This window comes from Sorex araneus, chromosome 1 (assembly GCF_027595985.1).
Source record: "Sorex araneus isolate mSorAra2 chromosome 1, mSorAra2.pri, whole genome shotgun sequence".
Lineage (NCBI taxonomy): Eukaryota > Metazoa > Chordata > Mammalia > Eulipotyphla > Soricidae > Sorex > Sorex araneus.
In genome coordinates this window covers 194,575,447-194,592,030 of record NC_073302.1, presented here as the reverse complement: position 1 = coordinate 194,592,030, position 16,584 = coordinate 194,575,447, and the positions used below count along the sequence as shown (strand labels likewise).

General features: G+C 53.3%; 1 protein-coding gene across 1 annotated transcript in view; it reads left to right on the top strand.

Moving 5' to 3' along the window:
• Positions 1 to 11,995: 11,995 nt before the first annotated feature.
• Positions 11,996 to 16,584, top strand: part of AHRR (aryl hydrocarbon receptor repressor) — a 50,236-nt gene continuing 45,647 nt past the window's right edge. Inside the window, exon 1 of the mRNA XM_055126822.1 lies at positions 11,996 to 12,057. Within this exon, the coding sequence (XP_054982797.1) occupies positions 11,996 to 12,057 (62 nt within the window). The remainder of the gene's footprint in view (positions 12,058 to 16,584) is intronic.

Sequence of the window (16,584 nt, the reverse complement as noted above, 5' to 3'; positions counted from 1 at the left end):
TCTTGGTGTCTCAGACATATTCATAGGGCCCCAACAGGTCCTGAGCGTGCCCTTGTCTCTGAAGCTGTCTTTCCCCTCGATGTGCTTCCCCAGAGTTGGGGCTGGATCTTGTAAGGGTATTCAGATTCTAGCTAACAGTGATCTGAAAATGGGCCTGGGGCGTATGCTGTGCATGTGAGGGACTATATGTGCCTGAGTGTGCATGAGAGAAAGTGCAAGTGAGGGTGTGTGCCCAAGTCTACATGTGTTGAGGGTGGGCCTAACTGCATGCAAATGAGTGTATGTGCAAGTGTGCCTGAAAATGAGTGTGTTTGCCTGAGTGTACATGTGAGGGAGTATGTGTGCCTGAGAGTACATGCAAGTGAGTATGTATGCCTGAGCATGCATGTAAGGGAGTGTGTATGCTTAAGTGTATGTGTGAGGGAGTGAGAATGCATGTGAGCAATTGTGTGTGTGTGTGTGTGTGTGTGTGTGAGGGAGTGTGTGTTTCTGAGTGTGCATGTGAGCTAGTGTGTGTGCCTGAGTGTGCATTTGAGGGAAATACGTGTATCTCAGTGTTCATCTAAGGGAATCTGCAATATTGGATTAGGGACAGACTGCCCTAATACTCTGGGAGCCCAGGATAAATGAATATTGGGGAAGGTGGTTTTTGTCCAAGTGATGCAAAGTACACTCACATGGTCATACAGCCATCCGCCCTCTGTCTCCTGAGCAATTTCATTTAACTCGGTCCCCATTCTGTAGTCTCCTCAGTCTCTAGAATCTCTGGCCACTTCTCTGCATTGGAGCAGGTCTCTTGTCTGTTGGGATATTTCCTAAGCATTGTCCTCAGGTTTATCTTGTACCAAAATTTCTCTCTTAATGCTGATGCTATTCCATTGTGCATTTATGCCCTGCTTTGTTTCTTTCTTCTACATCAGTGGCATTTCACTATGCTGATGCTCAGAAGTGACAGACTGGACACCAGAGTTTCAGGACCTGCCTTATTGCTCCTAGCATCAGAACAATCCCAGCAGTATGCACGCCATTTTCTCTCCTGTTCTCAATCCTTCCCACCTTCCTGGGGGTGCCATGGACTCTTCTCTTGTGAGTGCCCTAACCCTTGCACTCTCTGGCCCTCTTTTGACTTTTTTGATTTTGGGAGTGGCCACAGGTGATGCTCAGGGATTACAGCTGACTCTGCATTCAGGAATCACTCCTGATGGTGCTCAGGAATATGGGATGTCAGGAATCGAACCCGGGTCAGCTATGTGCAAGACAAGTGCCTTACCTGCCAGAACACTGACCATGAATGATCCCAGAGCACAAGAGTCAGGAGTCAAGTCCTGAGCCCCGCTGGTGTGGCCAAATAAAAAATCATTATAGGGTCACGCCTACAGGGAACCCAATGCAGCGCCAGGGATTAATTGTGGGCCACATCCCTAGCCTTATAGTGCACATTTACCTGTTTTGTAAGGAGGAATGGGGAAGCCAGGACTGGTCCCTCCCTACTTTGGATCCAGGAGATTTGGACGCAGTGTCAGCTGTATCGCGCTCTGTCCACCAGGAGGCGCACGTGCGGCCTAGCGCAGTCCCTGCTGCCACGCCCCGAGGTTTCTCCTAGAATGCCCGCACGCTCACAAACCTGAGAGGAGCCCAGAGCCGCCCCTTCCCCCGCCACCTCCTCCCCTCCCCGTGACAGCAGGAACCCCTGCCCAGAACTCTCCCGGCGGGACAGGGCCCGGCGAGGCTGCCAGCCCCCTGCAGCTGGGGGAGCGGTGGCAGTAATGCGGCCAGTTGCCCACACTGGGCTCTCCGGTGCTGTCCAGGAACACTGGCCCCAGTGTCCCTCTCCGTGTCGTCACTAACCAAGGCCTGGACTGCTGTTGGGGCCAGAACTCGGGCCTGATACCCTCACCCTCAGGGGTCTGGAAGGTTCTCCGGAGCAGCCGAGCACGTGAGATAGATGTCAGGTCCACAGGTCACCAGGCGGTGAGTCAGGGCCTCCACCAGGAATGAAACCTGTCACGGAAGATGATGGTAATTAAGAGTTTTGTGCCAGGAAATGACCCTCGGTGGGCTGTGGAGAACCCTGCCCTGCCCAGTCCTGCCCTGTCCCGACAGGCCCCGCCTCGCCCGGACAAGCCCCGCCCCGGCTGGAAGATGGACCCCTGACAGGCTCCATCCTGACTTCCTGAAGCCTCCAACCTTGCCCCACCTCTCCCTGTCAGCCCGCCCCGCGCTGACAGGCTCTGCGCTAACAGGCCCCGCCCCTCCTGGAGGGCTCCGCCCTACGGCCCCTCCCACCCCGACAGGCTCTGCCCTACAGACCCCGCCCCGCCCTGACAGGCACCACCCCCCACCCCCACATACCCTTCCTGGCAGGCTCCGCCCTACAGGCCCCGCCCCGCAGGCCCCGCCCGACAGGCTCCGCCCCTACCCAACAGGCTCCGCCCTACAGACCCGCCCGCCCTGACAGGCACCACCCCCCACCCCCACATACCCATCCTGACAGGCTCCGCCCTACGGGCCCCGCCCTACAGGCTCTGCCCCTACCAGACAAGCTCCGCCCCACAGACCCCGCCCGCCCTGACAGGCACCACCCCCCGCCCCCACATACTCGTCCTGACAGGCTCTGCCCTACAGGCCCCGCCCGACAGGCTCCGCCCCTACCCGACGTCGCTCCGCCCTACAGACCCCGCCTGCCCTGACAGGCACCACCCCCCACCCCCACATACCCGTCCTGACAGGCCCCGCCCGACAGGCTCCGCCCCTACCCGACAGGCTCCGCCCCACAGACCCCGCCCCTCCCCGGTCCCACCCTGGCATTGCCAGTGTCTGTCCTGAGAGACTCCTGGGCCCCGTCCCGCCCTCTTCCCCGGGTCTCCCCAGGGTCCTCCAGTGTCTCATTGGCTCCCACCTCACAGAGCCACTTCTGGGGTCTCCCTGGGACTCCCCATTTTTTACCAACCTCCTTCCCGGAGATATCTCCAGGCAAACGGGGCTGGAGACGGGCCTCTATGCTGAGGACAGGCAGGGAGCTGGTCCCAGCTGGCTTCAGCGTCTGGGGTAGGGGCGGTGGTTCCAGGCGCCTACCGGGGGCGGGGGACACCCTTGGCCGAGACCCTGAGGAGGCAGGGGTGCAGGAGCACCGCAGAGCTGACTGGGCGGGTGGACGAGGAGGTGCAGCGGGTGCAGGAATTTCTGAGGCTCTGGGGAATAGTGGGGCTCTCAGGACAAATGAACCTGGCAGAGGCCACCGGAGGCTCCAGACGGGCAGCAGGGGCCGGTCTAGCCGCTCATAGCCGCCGGGTGGCCCCAGGAACGTAGGGCTGGAGAACCCGGAGCACACCTCTCCGCGGGGCGCTTCCCGTCTGTGCGCGCCAGCTGCACCCCTCCCTGTCCTAGGGGACCCCCAGAACGCGAGGACGCGGGGCACGACCCTCCTGAGAGCGGACGGCGCCCGCGGAGAGCGCTGTGGGTGTGAAGGCTGGGGGGTGCGCAGTGTTGACTCGGGTCAGGGTGTGTGCGCCCCCTGTCGCCTCCCGACGGGAAGGGCCGCGGGGCGGGGCTGGCTGGTCTTCCACCGGCAGCAGAGCCAGCCCGGCTCTCAGCTCCGCGCCCCGCGCGCGCTCGGTAAGTCCCCAGCGACCGGGCCCTGTCCACTGTCCCCTGTCCCCTTCCCAGTCCTCTGTCTCCGTTCCCTTTCCCTAAACCCTGCCTCTGTTGCCTGTCTCCTACCCCCATCTCTGTCCCCATCCTATCTCCTGTCTCTGTTCAGGTCCCCTGACCCTGTCCTCTGCCCTGTCCCCCTTCCCCTTCTCCTGTTCCTATCCCCTGCCACTGTCCTCTGCCCTTTGACTCCCATCTCCTGCCACTGGCCCCATCCCCCGTCCTTGTCTCTATCCTCTGTCCCTATCCATCTCCTGTCCCTTGTCCCCTGTCCGTGGTCCCCTGCCTCCTGCCCCTGTTCCCCATTCCCTGACCCCTGTCTCTGCCCCTGTCACCCATCCCCCAATCCTCATCTCTGTCCTCTGACCCTGTCCCCTTCTATCCCCCCTCACCTGTTCCTATCAGCCTCCATCCCCTATCCCTGCTCCTGTCCTGGTCCCCTGTCCCTGTCCCATTCCCTGAGCCTAGGCTCCGTCTCTAGCTTGGGAATGTAGAGGGGTACACAGTGTAGTTGCACTTTCACTCTGATCTCCTGGCCAGTGGCTCTGGACACAGAGGCACAATGGGCTTGGGATATAGCTCTTTCTCCTGTTCCGGGGTAGAATCCCAACTCGTGCTTGTGTGGGCAAGCAGGTGGGAGACCAGAGTGAGGAGTGGCCATGGGGGTCCCTCCTTCTGGCCATTCCAGGTTGGGGGCAGGGTGGTTGCCCCCTGGAAGCCTCCATCAGGATCTAGGGTGACCCTCATACCCAGGTAGTGTCCCCCATTCTGACACCTGTGGACTGGCATCTCTGGGCCTGATCAGTGGCCACTGTGGATGTGCAGTCTGGCATTTGGACTTCCACCCACCAGTCTGCTCTGCAGGGGGGGTCTCTGAAAGTTCCCAGAGGGATGCAAGGGGTAGAGACAGCGCAATCTGAGACTTTGCTGACAGAGCTGCTGCCCTAAGCTGGTGGTCCAGGGAAGAGGTTCCTGAATAAGGGGACAGGTTCTGGGAAAGGAGGAACTGGGGAAGGAGCATCCTAAGGAAGGGGAAAGGCATCCCAGGGAGGGTGTGTCACATGTCACTTTTTTGTCAGAGAGTCCTAGCTTAAGGAGAGTACTCAGCACCCCTGTTTGGGCTCAGCCCCAGCTTGGCCACAAGCCTGCTGCACCTGTCATGGTCTCCTGTGCCCAGGGTGCACCCAGGTCCCCATCAGAACTCAGACGTGATTACCCGGGCACTGGCTGAGGCACTGTGCTAGTTCCTTCAGTCTGTGGGGCACCTGAGCTGAGGCTCTCGAGACCCTAGCCCCTCGGCTATTTCCATAAAAAGTTGGGCCTTTCTGTGAAGGGGAATGTAGTTTGTGCAGTGTTGGGGTCTTGGACATGGGAGAGGCCGCTGAAGAGCGAGAGATCAGCACTGCCTGCCCAAAGGTCCTAGCCCCTCTTCATCTCCCTCATTGTTCACCCACCCTGGCACTGAACCGGTGCAGAGGCCTGGGTTAGGTTCTGGGGTTCCTCTCCTAGACTGAAGTGGGTCAGCTCTGTCCCTCTACCTGTAGTCCTCTTGAGGTTCAGGAAATACCTGTCCTAGCTCCCCAAGTCTCCTACATTTCCCTTTGGTCCTCCGGAGATGCTGCTCACATTTATGGGCAAGTTTGAGGTCTGTATGTTGTCCCATTCTACACAACTCCCCCTTTTATTTGTGTATTTATTTTTTTATTATTTTTTTGGTTTGGGGGCCAAACCCAGAGGTGCTTAGGGCTTATTCCTCACTCTATGCTCAGGGATCATTCCTGACAGGGCTCAGGAGGACCATATGGAATGCTGTGGATGGAACCTGGGTCAGCAATGTGCAAGGCGAGCACCCTACCCACTGTACAATTGCTTTGGCCACAACTCCCCATTTTAAAAGATGGGGTTCAGTGACTTCACACATTAGTCATACTGCGTAACCTCCTTCTTCAGTTCAGGCTGCCCTCTCACCCATCCTTCTGTCTGCTCTGGGCTTGCTGGACTCACTGGTAAACCTGCCCAGTGACTGTCATTCATTCCAGCCCCCAAATCCAGGCATATATGCCTCCTTGAGGCTAAGTATATTCCATCATGACTTTCCACTCTCAGGGTGTGCAGCTGGATATCTGTGCATCCTGGCATCTGTGGATGACAATGTCAGAGCATGTGAGCCCGTCTCCACTTGAACACACATTTCCAGTTTTCTCGCTAATACCTAGGCGTGGAGCTGCACTCACATGGTAAGTCGGCCAGGCTGTTTCCACAGTTCCATCCAGTTCCCATCTCCCTACACCAAAGATTCCCAGTGTTTCACGTCCTCAATAGCATTTTTGTGTTTAGAGCCTCACCTGGCAGTGCTTGAAGGCTTCTCCCAGCTTGTCGTCTGGGGGTGACTACTGACTGTACTCCAGGGATGGCATCATACATTTCAGGGGCTAAACCTGGGCCTCCCGTGTGCAAAGCAGGTGCACTAGCCCTTTGAGCTTTCCTCCCACCCCTGAGTCTTAATTTTTTCTCTTTGCTTTAAGCATATTTTTAAAACACAGACATCATGGTATGAGTACAGCTCAACATGTCCTTTTCCTGCTCCTGAAGCTGCCCTCTTTTCATGAGGCTGAGTGTGATTTGTGTGGTATATGTTGAATTGATTTTTATACTCTTTGGTCATAGCCTCTGGAGGTGCTTGGGGGTGACTCCTAGCAGTGCTAAGAGGACCATGGAGTGTCAGGGACTGACTTGGGGGTCCCTCAGACAAAGTGTGCACTCAACCTTTAAAGCTGTCTCCCCCACCCAATTTCTCTCTTTCTCTTTCTTTCCTCCTTCCTTCCTTCCTTCCTTCCTTCCTTCCTTCCTTCCTTCCTTCCTTCCTTCCTTTCTCTTTCTTTCTTCCTTCCTTCCTTCCTTCCTTCCTTTCTTTCTTTCTTTCTTTCTTTCTTTCTTTCTTTCTTTCTTTCTTTCTTTCTTTCTTTCTTTCTTTCTTTCTTTCTCTCTCTCTTTCTTTCTTTCTCCCTTTATCTCTCTCTTCCTTTCTCTCTCTCCTTTCTCTTCCTTCCTTCCTTTATTTTCTTCTTTCTTTCTTTCTTTCTTTCTTTCTTTCTTTCTTTCTTTCTTTCTTTCTTTCTTTCTTTTTTTTATATCATAATGCCCACGGCAATTAACAGGCACTGAATTGTGGGTTCCATTTGCATTTCTCTTATGACATTGAGTTCCAGCTTCTTTCTATGCGCTTGTTGGCTGTATATATATATGTATATATATATATATATATATAGTTTTTGTTTTTGGAGCCACACTAAGCAATACTCAGAGGTTTCTCCTGGCTCTGCTCTCAGGAATCACTCCTGGCAAGGTTCAGGGGACCATCTGGGGTGCTGGAGATCAAATGTAGGTCAGCTGTGTGCAAGGCAAGCACCTTACCTTATACTGTCTCTCTGGCCCCAGACTGTTTATCTTCTTTGGAAGAAATTCCTATTAAGTTCTTGGCTTTGTTTATATTTGTATTCTATTGTTGAATTGTGTGAATCTCTATTTGCCCTTCATTGTAGGCCCTTTTCAGTTATGATTTGTGAATATTCACCCTTCTGTGAACTATCTTCACTTTCTTGATTGAATTCTTTAAAGGACATATTCTTTTTTTTTTTATAAAATCGCTTTTAATTTGGTTCTCTCCTCATTACAAGCTGTTGGCAGGTGCCAAGGCCCGCGTGAAGGATATATTCTTAATTTTAATAAAATTCCTTCTACTTATTTTTCCCTTGCTTATGCTGCTTGAGAACTCATGTCAAATTTAAGGTTACTGTGAGATAATCCTGTTTCTGTTTAGAATTTTCGAAACTTTGGCTCTTGAACTTGGGCTCTGTGACTAACATTTAAAATATGATGGCATGTTGGTGTACGCTTGTCCCAGTGATATCTGTTAGAAGGTTCTCTTTCCTATGCCTATGTATGTGCATGTATGGGCGTGTGTGTGTGCGCGTGCATGTGTGTGTGTGTGTGTGTGTGTATCTCTATACTTATGCCCTGCCCCTCCTGACTACCCCAGGTCAGGACTTCACAAGTGTTTTTCAGCCATAGCTCAGCCCACATAAGCATGTGTAAACACCTCAACAGAGGTGAAAGCCGGGGACACTTCTGGAATATGTGTGAGCATCCCACTGGGAGCTGTGGCCTGGTGCTTATAGAAAGGTACTCAAAGACACGCAGCTACCTGCAGTTTCTTTTAAGTGTTTAAGTAGCTATAAAATATGTGGGCTTGGGGCTGGAGCAATAGCACAGCGGGTAGGGTGTTTGCCTTGCATGCGGCCGACCCGGGTTCGATCCCCGGCATCCCATATGGTCCCCCAAGCACTGCCAGGAGTATATCCTGAGTGCAAAGCCAGGAGTAACCCCTGAGCATCGCTGGGTGTGACCCAAAAAGCAAAAAAATAATAATAATAAAATTAAAAAATAAAAAATAATAAAATATGTGGGCTGAAAAATCAACTTTTATCATCTTAATTTTTTACTGGACATGAGACTTTCATAGGCAGAAGTGTTTTGTGGGCCACTCATGGTGGAGCTTTGTGGAGTGGGTGGTGCAATGCCAGCAATGGAACTCAGTACCTTGCATGAGCAAGGGACACTCCAGCACTTTAGCACTAATTATGAGGGAGTGCTAATGCAGCAGTGGGGTCACAGTGGAGGTGAGGCAGACTCTGAAGTGATACTTCCAGAACTGGGGTTCAGGCTCACACAGATATGCAACTTATAGATGGGATTTCTCAGCATCTGGCAGAGGAGAGCTTGACAATTGGCAAAACTGTCACCCCTGTGACCAAGGATCCAAGTCAGGAGCTTTCTAAAGAGGAGAATCTCAGAGAGAAGCCCTCAGTGAGGAGAAGCCCCAGTAAGAAGAAGCTGCAGTAAGAAGCCTCTTGTAAGGAGAGGAAAGGAGTAGAGGAGAAGCCCCGGAGAGGAGAAGCTCCAGTGAGAAGTCCCTGGTGAGAAGCCCTGGTAAGGAGAAGCCCCAGTGAGAAGAAAGCCCAGTGAGAAATCCTGATGAGGAGATGCCCTGGTAAGAAGCCCACTGAGAAGCCCCAGTGAGGTTAAATCCCTGATGAGAAGTTCCCAGGAGAAGAATCTCCAATGAGAAGCCCACAATGAGGAGAGACTCCAATGAGAAGCCCTGGTGAGAAGCCCCACAGTGTTTAGCCCCTGTACCCACCCTCAGCCCCAGCAGGGCTTCTAGCAGAGACTCTTCCCTACTGTGGGTCCCCAGTGCTAGCTACTCAGCGAGGTGAAGTGCACCTTCCTCTCAGCACTCCCATCTGCTCCACCTGACTCCACACTGGGCCTGATGCTTCCTGCTCCTGCTGTCAATGGCATCTCTGTCCTGTAGAACCACAGAACCCTGAGCACTGAGTCCTTAGCTACAGACTTTCCCCTGATGCCCCCAGATTTCTCTGCCTGCCCTCACAGTGGGCTCTAGCCCAGACTGGCTTCTTATCTCTCGGTGTGTCTCTGCTCTCGTTTCTCCAGTCTCCCACTTCTCCTCTGTGTGGGTCACACACACACTGGCAATGTGGACAGCCCTCTAGGTTTGGTTACAGTGCAGGTGGAGGGTGCCAGTGTTCCTGTGCTTGGCCCCTGTCTGCATGCATCAGCTGTGATCCTGAGATGAGAGGTTGGTCTGAGACCTGCTCGCTGTCTTCCCTGCTGCTCTGAAGGGCATCCCCGGGGTCCCATGACCTTGGGCAAACATCCTTCACTGTGGAGTTTGCATTTGAGTCATTGCCATGCATCCCTCTCCTGGCTCCTTAGAGTTTCTCTCAGGTGTGTGTGTGTGTGTGTGTGTGTGTGTGTGTGTGTGCATGCGCACGCGCACGCATGCATGCACGCACGCATTGGGAGGTGGGAAAGGATCACATGTATTTCTCTCAGTTCTCAGGATAGAATCACAGCACCAGGCATATGCACATACCTGGTGGCACTGCCTCGTAAGAGCTCTGTGGGATCCTTTGCGAGTGTCTGATGGGGACTTCTGTGTTGTGGATGAGTGACATGGGTCCAGGTTTTCTTGAAAGGTTTTCTTTGGTTTTGGAATGGTGTAATGCTGGACTTGGAAACGGATTGGCGATTTTCAGTTCTGTCATTTTTGCTAGTCTGTTATTTCTTCCTTCCTTGAGTGGGCTATCAGGAAAGCTCCAGGTCTGGGCTCTGTTTGAGGAACAAATAGATAGAGGACTAAACGAGTCATCTTATTCTTCCTGGGTGAGTTGTGACAGTTTGCATCTTTCAAAGACTTGGTCTGTTTCTCAGTCACTGCATTTGTGGCTATGTTTCCATTTCTCTGCTTGGCCTCCACAATGTCCTACCATGGACACGTACCTCTGGCCCCAGACATATGCCCTTGGTGTGGTGGGGACATCTCAGTTCAGGTGCCCACAGACCTGGCTGCAGGTGACCACACATTCTGGACCAACCAGCAGCCACCAGGGGTCCTTTCTTGACTCATAGTTCTGGACACCCACACTGCAACCTGCCCCCCTTCATATGCAGCCCAGTGGGGTCAGACTGTGCTATGGTGGGGGCCTGCTGCTGTGGTGGTCTCTGCTCTCCCTGGGCTAATGAACTCTGGGCCACGGCTCCATCCTCCCTCCCATGTCAGTGGCTTATGTCTGTCTGATGAAAGGTCATGGATTCTGTTCACCTTCTCCAGAGCATCTTCCAGTTCTGCTGATGTGTCCTCCAACTACCCTTTCCTTTGATTTGGGCTCCAGGTGCTGAAAGTGGATGTCTCAAGCTCCAGCTGGCATTTCCTGTCAGTCCTGTCAGCACATGCCCTCGCCTCTGTTTCCCTTTCATTCCTTCAGGATATTTTCTTTGACCCATCATTATTTAAAAGGGGAGCCTTTCTTAATAGCTGGGAATTTTTCATGTGTTTTCTAGTTCTATTCTACTGATATAGGAGAACCCACTCAGCATGCTTCCTCGTATTTGCAACCAGTTCAGGAAGTTGAAGGCCTATACCCAGGGTGCCCTGTGGAGGAGGCGGATATTGGCAGCGCAGCAAAAGAGGAGTAAACTCAGCCTCATCCTGGCTTTGTTCCCCTTCCCTGCTGATTATAAGAGACTTGTCAGCATCCCCAACAGGTCCCACTCTTTCTGTATTCTGAGGTCCTGTGCTGGGGTCTGTGTCTTCATTTTTTTTTATATTTTTTATTCTTTTATAGAATCACCATGTGGAAAGTTACAAAGCTTTCAGGTTTAAGTCTCATATATGTCTTCTTGAGAGAGACCCTCTATAGTTCCATAGTACCCCTCTTGGTCCTGATCATGCTGCATTTCCCGAGCTTTGCAGACAGACCCTCTTAGTCAACCTTCCCTCCTCCGTGACTGCTCTTTATAATGGCATATCTGCTGGGCTCAGCTCTGTGCCCAGGGCAGTGGTGCTCACTGCTTCAGCATCCAGCCTGTATGGGGCTGGGGGACGCACACAAGGCAGCTGTTGCACCTGGTCTGTAGGGGAAAATCAAAATTCTGATGTCCCAATCCCCCTGGGCCACAGGGAGGGTTCAATGTGCCTCAGGAAACACAGTGCCAACTGGCCAAGTTGTTGCTGATAGGGGCCATGGCAATCAGTCACTTGGAGGTGCTGGGTCAGGGTCCAAGCATCACTGGGATGCTGAGCAGGGGATTTGTAGAGGAGGGGGCTGTGGTTGTAGGAATGGTGGGAAGAGAAAGAAACCCAGGGATACACAAGCCTTGGTGGATAGAGGTTGATCCCTGCACAGACCCCCTACAGCCTGCACCTATGACTGACCTGAGGCACATCTGCTCAGAGCTTTTGGTGCACCCCCATATCTGTCCAGGGCCTGCCTTGCTTCCATACACATATCTAGTGTTCCACACCTTGCCGGACCTCCCCATATCTGCTTGGGGATCCTACTGCTATCCCACATTTTCCTGGGGCCCCTGATCCTCCCCCATGACTGCTCAGTGCTCACTGTGCTCCCTTACACCTGCCCGATGCTATTCCACGCCTTCCCAGGTTCCCAGTGCTCTCCCACATCTTCCTGATGTTCCCCCACATCTTCCTGTTCTCCTGAACTTCACAGAGCTCCCCACTCCCACTCCCAGGGCCCAGGCTGCCTCCATATAGGAGCTTGCTATAGGACTCAGGTCAGTTTGGGGATCGGAATATCGTGGGTGGGGTGCTCACCCTCACTGTCTGGGGGTGGGATAACAATTGGGACTCCATGGAAGGGAAAGGGGTGGTACCCATCTATGGGGCACAGGCTGCAGGGTCTGAAACCTCTACCTTCTCTCTCCCTCTCCCTCCATCTCTCTCTGTCTCTCTGCCTAGAGGATGATCCCACCAGGGGAGTGCACGTATGCTGGCAGGAGGAGGAGGAAACCCATACAGAAGCGGTGGGTGAGGACAAGGAATGGGGGAAGGAAGGGTGGAAGGGATGGAGGGAGGGAAAGAGGGAGGGATAAGGGGAGGGGAAGGGAAGGGAGATAAAAGTAGGGAAGGAAGGGGAGAAGGAAAGGGAAAGAAAACCAGGTAAGGAAGGGGAAAGGGAAGGGAGAAGGAAGAGGAAGAAGAGGGGGTAAAAGAGGAAGAGGAGGAAGGAAGGAGGGAAGGGGAGAGGGAAGAAGAGAAGGCGTGGGAAGGGGAGGAAGGAGAGGAGGAAAAGGGGAGAAAAGGGGGAAGGGAAAAGGATAAAAGGGGAGATGAAGGGGAGGAGGGAAGGGAAAGATACAGAAAGGAAGGAGGATGGAAGGGGAGGAGGCAGGGGGAGGAAGGGGAGAAAGCTGGAAGGAAGGGGCAGAATAGTGGGGATGGAACTGGGGAAGGAAAGGGGAATAAAAGAGGAAGAAGAGGGGGGAATGAAGGGGAGGAGGAAGGGGGAAACAAGGGGGAAGGAAGAAGAGGTGGGGGGAGGAGGAGAGGAGAAAGGGGGGGGAGAAAGGGGGAAGGAAGGGGCCGGAGCGATAGCACAGCGGGTAGGGCGTTTGTCTTGCACGCGGCCGACCTGGGTTCGATCCCCGGCATCCCATATGGTCCCCCAAGCACTGCCAGGAGTAATTCCTGAGTGCAAAGCCAGGAGTAACCCCTGAGCATCACTGGGTGTGACCCAAAAAGTAAAAAAAAAAGGGGGGGGGGAAGGAAGGGTAGCTCTGACAGGAATTTCAAGGCAAGGAAGGGGATCAGGGTGGAAGCCAGCTGCCCACAAGAGCCAGGGCTGCAGACACCACTGTCCCTCTGACTGTGAGGGTCCTGGCAAGTTCCCCACTTCACAGGAGGGAGCAGCTCTCCGCACTCTGCCCATGTCCAAGTCTGTCCTGTGTGGACGGGATGCCACTGAGGGGTCAGAGCTGGGATGGGGACACAGAATGTCCTGAGCTGCTTACATATCCCTAGGGACTTGCAGAGTGTCCCTAAATAGCACTTGCCCAGGGTCATTTGTGCAGAGGTGTATCTAAGGGGTGTGAGCTGTGGGGTCTGAACTCATCTCCTTTCCTGCTTCAGCAGACTCATGTCCATGTCCAGTACATGACGGACTGTGGGTGTACAGAGGTATGTCTGTGCACATGAGGGGCTGTGGTTGTACAGACGTGTGTCCATATACATGAGAGATTTGGGGCATACAGATATGTGTTCATAGACATGTGTGACTGTGAGATGTACAGACATGTGTCCATGTACATGAGAGACTATGACATGTGCAGATATGTGTACATGGGAGACTGTGGTATATACAAACATGTATCCATGTGCATAGGGTACTGTGGTTGTACATATATGTGTCCATGTGTGTGGAACTGTAGTATGTACAGCCATATGTCCATGTACATGGGGGAGTGTGGCTTGTACAGACATGTATCCGTCCGTGTGCATAGGAGACTGTGGGTATATAGACATGTGCCCATGTATGTTGGGGGGCTGTAAACAGTGCTTACATGTGTCCATGAGCATGGGACTGACATGTGTTCATGTGCATGGGGCTATGAATAGTTCTGACATGTTTGTATACACAGGGCTTTCACCAGTGTTGACATGTGTGCATGTGTGTGGTGCTGACATATGGTCTGTGTGCACAGAGCTGAGGGTGATGCTGACATGTGTCCATATGCATGGGGCTGTGGGTGGTGCTGATGTGTCCATGTGCATGGGGCTGAAATGTGTCTATGTGCATGGGGTCCGTGTGCAGTGTACCTCTCTGCATACATGGTTAGGAGTTGTCGTGCTGGGGATGAGGTTTTGAAGCTTGACTGCAGACTTGGAGCCCACAGGCCTCCTGGTTCCTCTCTGTGTCCAGCTGTGGGTCAGGCCAGGCAATTAGTCATGCAGGGGTGCTCTGGGCCTCCCCAGACTTCCATGGGTGGCAGCCACATGGATGTCTTCTACTGACAGTGTGGAAAGGAGTTTTGGCCTGGAATGAGCAGAAGCTGGAGCCACGATTCCTGAATGCCCGGCTCCTGGGCTGAGGCTGCCCCAGGAAAACCGTGGCTGGATGCAGTGTCTGGGAAGGCCCACTGCACAGTGCTCTACTCTGACCGCTTGTGTGCATGGCATCCTATGAGACTTGATTGCAGCTGTTCGGTGTACACAGGACAGCCCATGCTCACCAACATGCAACAGCATGTGGTGACCTCCCATGACCTGCACCATTTCACGTGTAGCTTCCTCTCATGGCCTGCACCGTTTCACTTGTGACTTCCTTCTATGGCCTGCACTGTTCCACATGTGGTGTTCTCCTGTGGTCTGTACTGCTTCATATGTGGCTTTGTCCGATGGCCTGCACTATTCCATGTGCAATTTCCTACACCATTCCACGTGCAGCCTCCTCCTGCAGCATTCATTGTTCCGTGTGAGTTTCCTCCCATAACTGCACAGCTTCACGTGTGTGTGCTGGATTGATGTCTGTTCTCATCACAGACCATGGACTCAAGACCACAAGCCCCGTCTCCTCCCTGGAGTGCTGTTCACAGACTTAGTCTCATCCTGTCCCCATGCTCAGCAGTCTCTCATACTGTGTCCAGGGCCTCCTCCACACAGTGAGGAGTGTGAACTGCAGCCCCACACCAGACTGCACAGGGCCTGGGCCCATGGACATGCCTGTGCATGAGGGGCACTATTATGAAGAAGCTGCTGGCCTTGCACATGTCTATCTAGATCTGTTTTCTTGAAAAGCTGGGTCACACAGTGTCAACTTTTTAAGAAGCCACCAGACACTCTTCTTGGTCATAGGATATGAACTCCTGAGTTTCCAGAGTGAGGTCAGTGCCACGGGATGGCCGGTGGTGGCTGCAGCTGCTCCCCATGACCAATGCTATGCTCTCCACATTGGTGCTGTGCTCCCTGTGACCAGTTCTGTGCTCCCCATGACTGGTACTGTGCTTACCAAGCCATGCTCCCTGTGACTGGTGCTGTGCCATCTGTTCAGCTATGCTCCCTGTAAAAGTGTTATGGTCCTTGTGACTAGAGCTGTGCTCCTTGTGACCAGTGCTGTGCTGTCTACTCCACTGTACTCCCCATGACTGGTTCTGTGCTCCTTGTGACCCGTGCTGTGCCGTCTACTCCACTGTACTCCCCATGACTGGTTCTGTGCTCCTTGTGACCCGTGCTGTGCCGTCTACTCCACTGTACTCCCCATGACTGGTTCTGTGCTCCTTGTGACCCGTGCTGTGCCGTCTACTCAACTGTACTCCCCATGACTGGTTCTGTGCTCCTTGTGACCCGTGCTGTGCTGTGTACTCAACTGTACTCCCCATGACTGGTTCTGTGCTCCTTGTGACCCGTGCTGTGCTGTGTACTCAACTGTACTCCCCATGACTGGTTCTGTGCTCCTTGTGACCAGTGCTGTGCTGTCTACTCAACTGTACTCGCCATGACTGGTTCTGTGGTCCTTGTGACCCGTGCTGTGCTGTGCACTCAACTGTACTCCCCATGACTGGTTCTGTGCTCCTTGTGACCAGTGCTGTGCCATCTACTCCACTGTGCCTCCATGACTGGTTCTGTGCTCCCTTGTGACCAGTGCTGTGCCATCTATTCGGCTGTGCTCCCTGTGACTGGTTCTGTGCTCCCCATGACCAGTGCTGTACCGTCTGCTCAGCTGTGCACCCTATGACCAGAACACAGCACTGTGGCCACTCTGTCTCTGGTCAAGTATTGGCTCCAATAAATGATTGATTTCTTTGGGCTCTTCTCCAGAGTAAGCCTTGAACAGCCTCTACAATCTGGGCCTGTTCCTAGACTCTTGATCTGCACCTTCCATTTAAATCTCTTTTTTTTCCCTAATTCCCAAGTACCTAGACTATTGTAATGAGGAGGAAGCTTAAAATCCTCCTGATCCTCCTGATCCAGGAGAGCTTTGAGCTTTTTCAAAGCCTCTTTTGATAGGGCCTTTGCATGTTTACACAGATTTCTAACAGCAGCTTGTCTGGAAAAGTCCTCTTGGGCTTTCTACTGAGACTGAATCCCCAGATTGGTCTGGGGGTGACTTGCTATCACAACAAGATACAGTCTCAGGCCTGAGGACATGGTTCTGTGTGGGGGCACATGCCTGGCTCTGCCAGGGTCTAAGTTCAAACCAGGGCACCACCTGACCAGTCCACTCTGCTCCCACCTAGGGATGGGCTGCTCATCTGCTCTATGGGCACATGCAGACCTATCTCTCATTGCCTCTCCCTGCTGGACCCACACCTTCCCTCTGTGTTCTTCTGCTTTCTGGATAGGCCATAGGTGTCAACCAAAAGGGCTGCTTCTCCCAGCCAGTCAGTGGGCATAGTACCCCACTGAGCAAGTACTCCACTGAAGATAGCAGCCACTGAGCACAGTACCCACTATCAGAGTTCCCACTGAACACAGTACCCACAGAGTACAGTACCCAGTGAGCCCCTCAATGCAGAAATAGGTTTCACTGAAATAAACTTTGCTTTAGGGTGGGG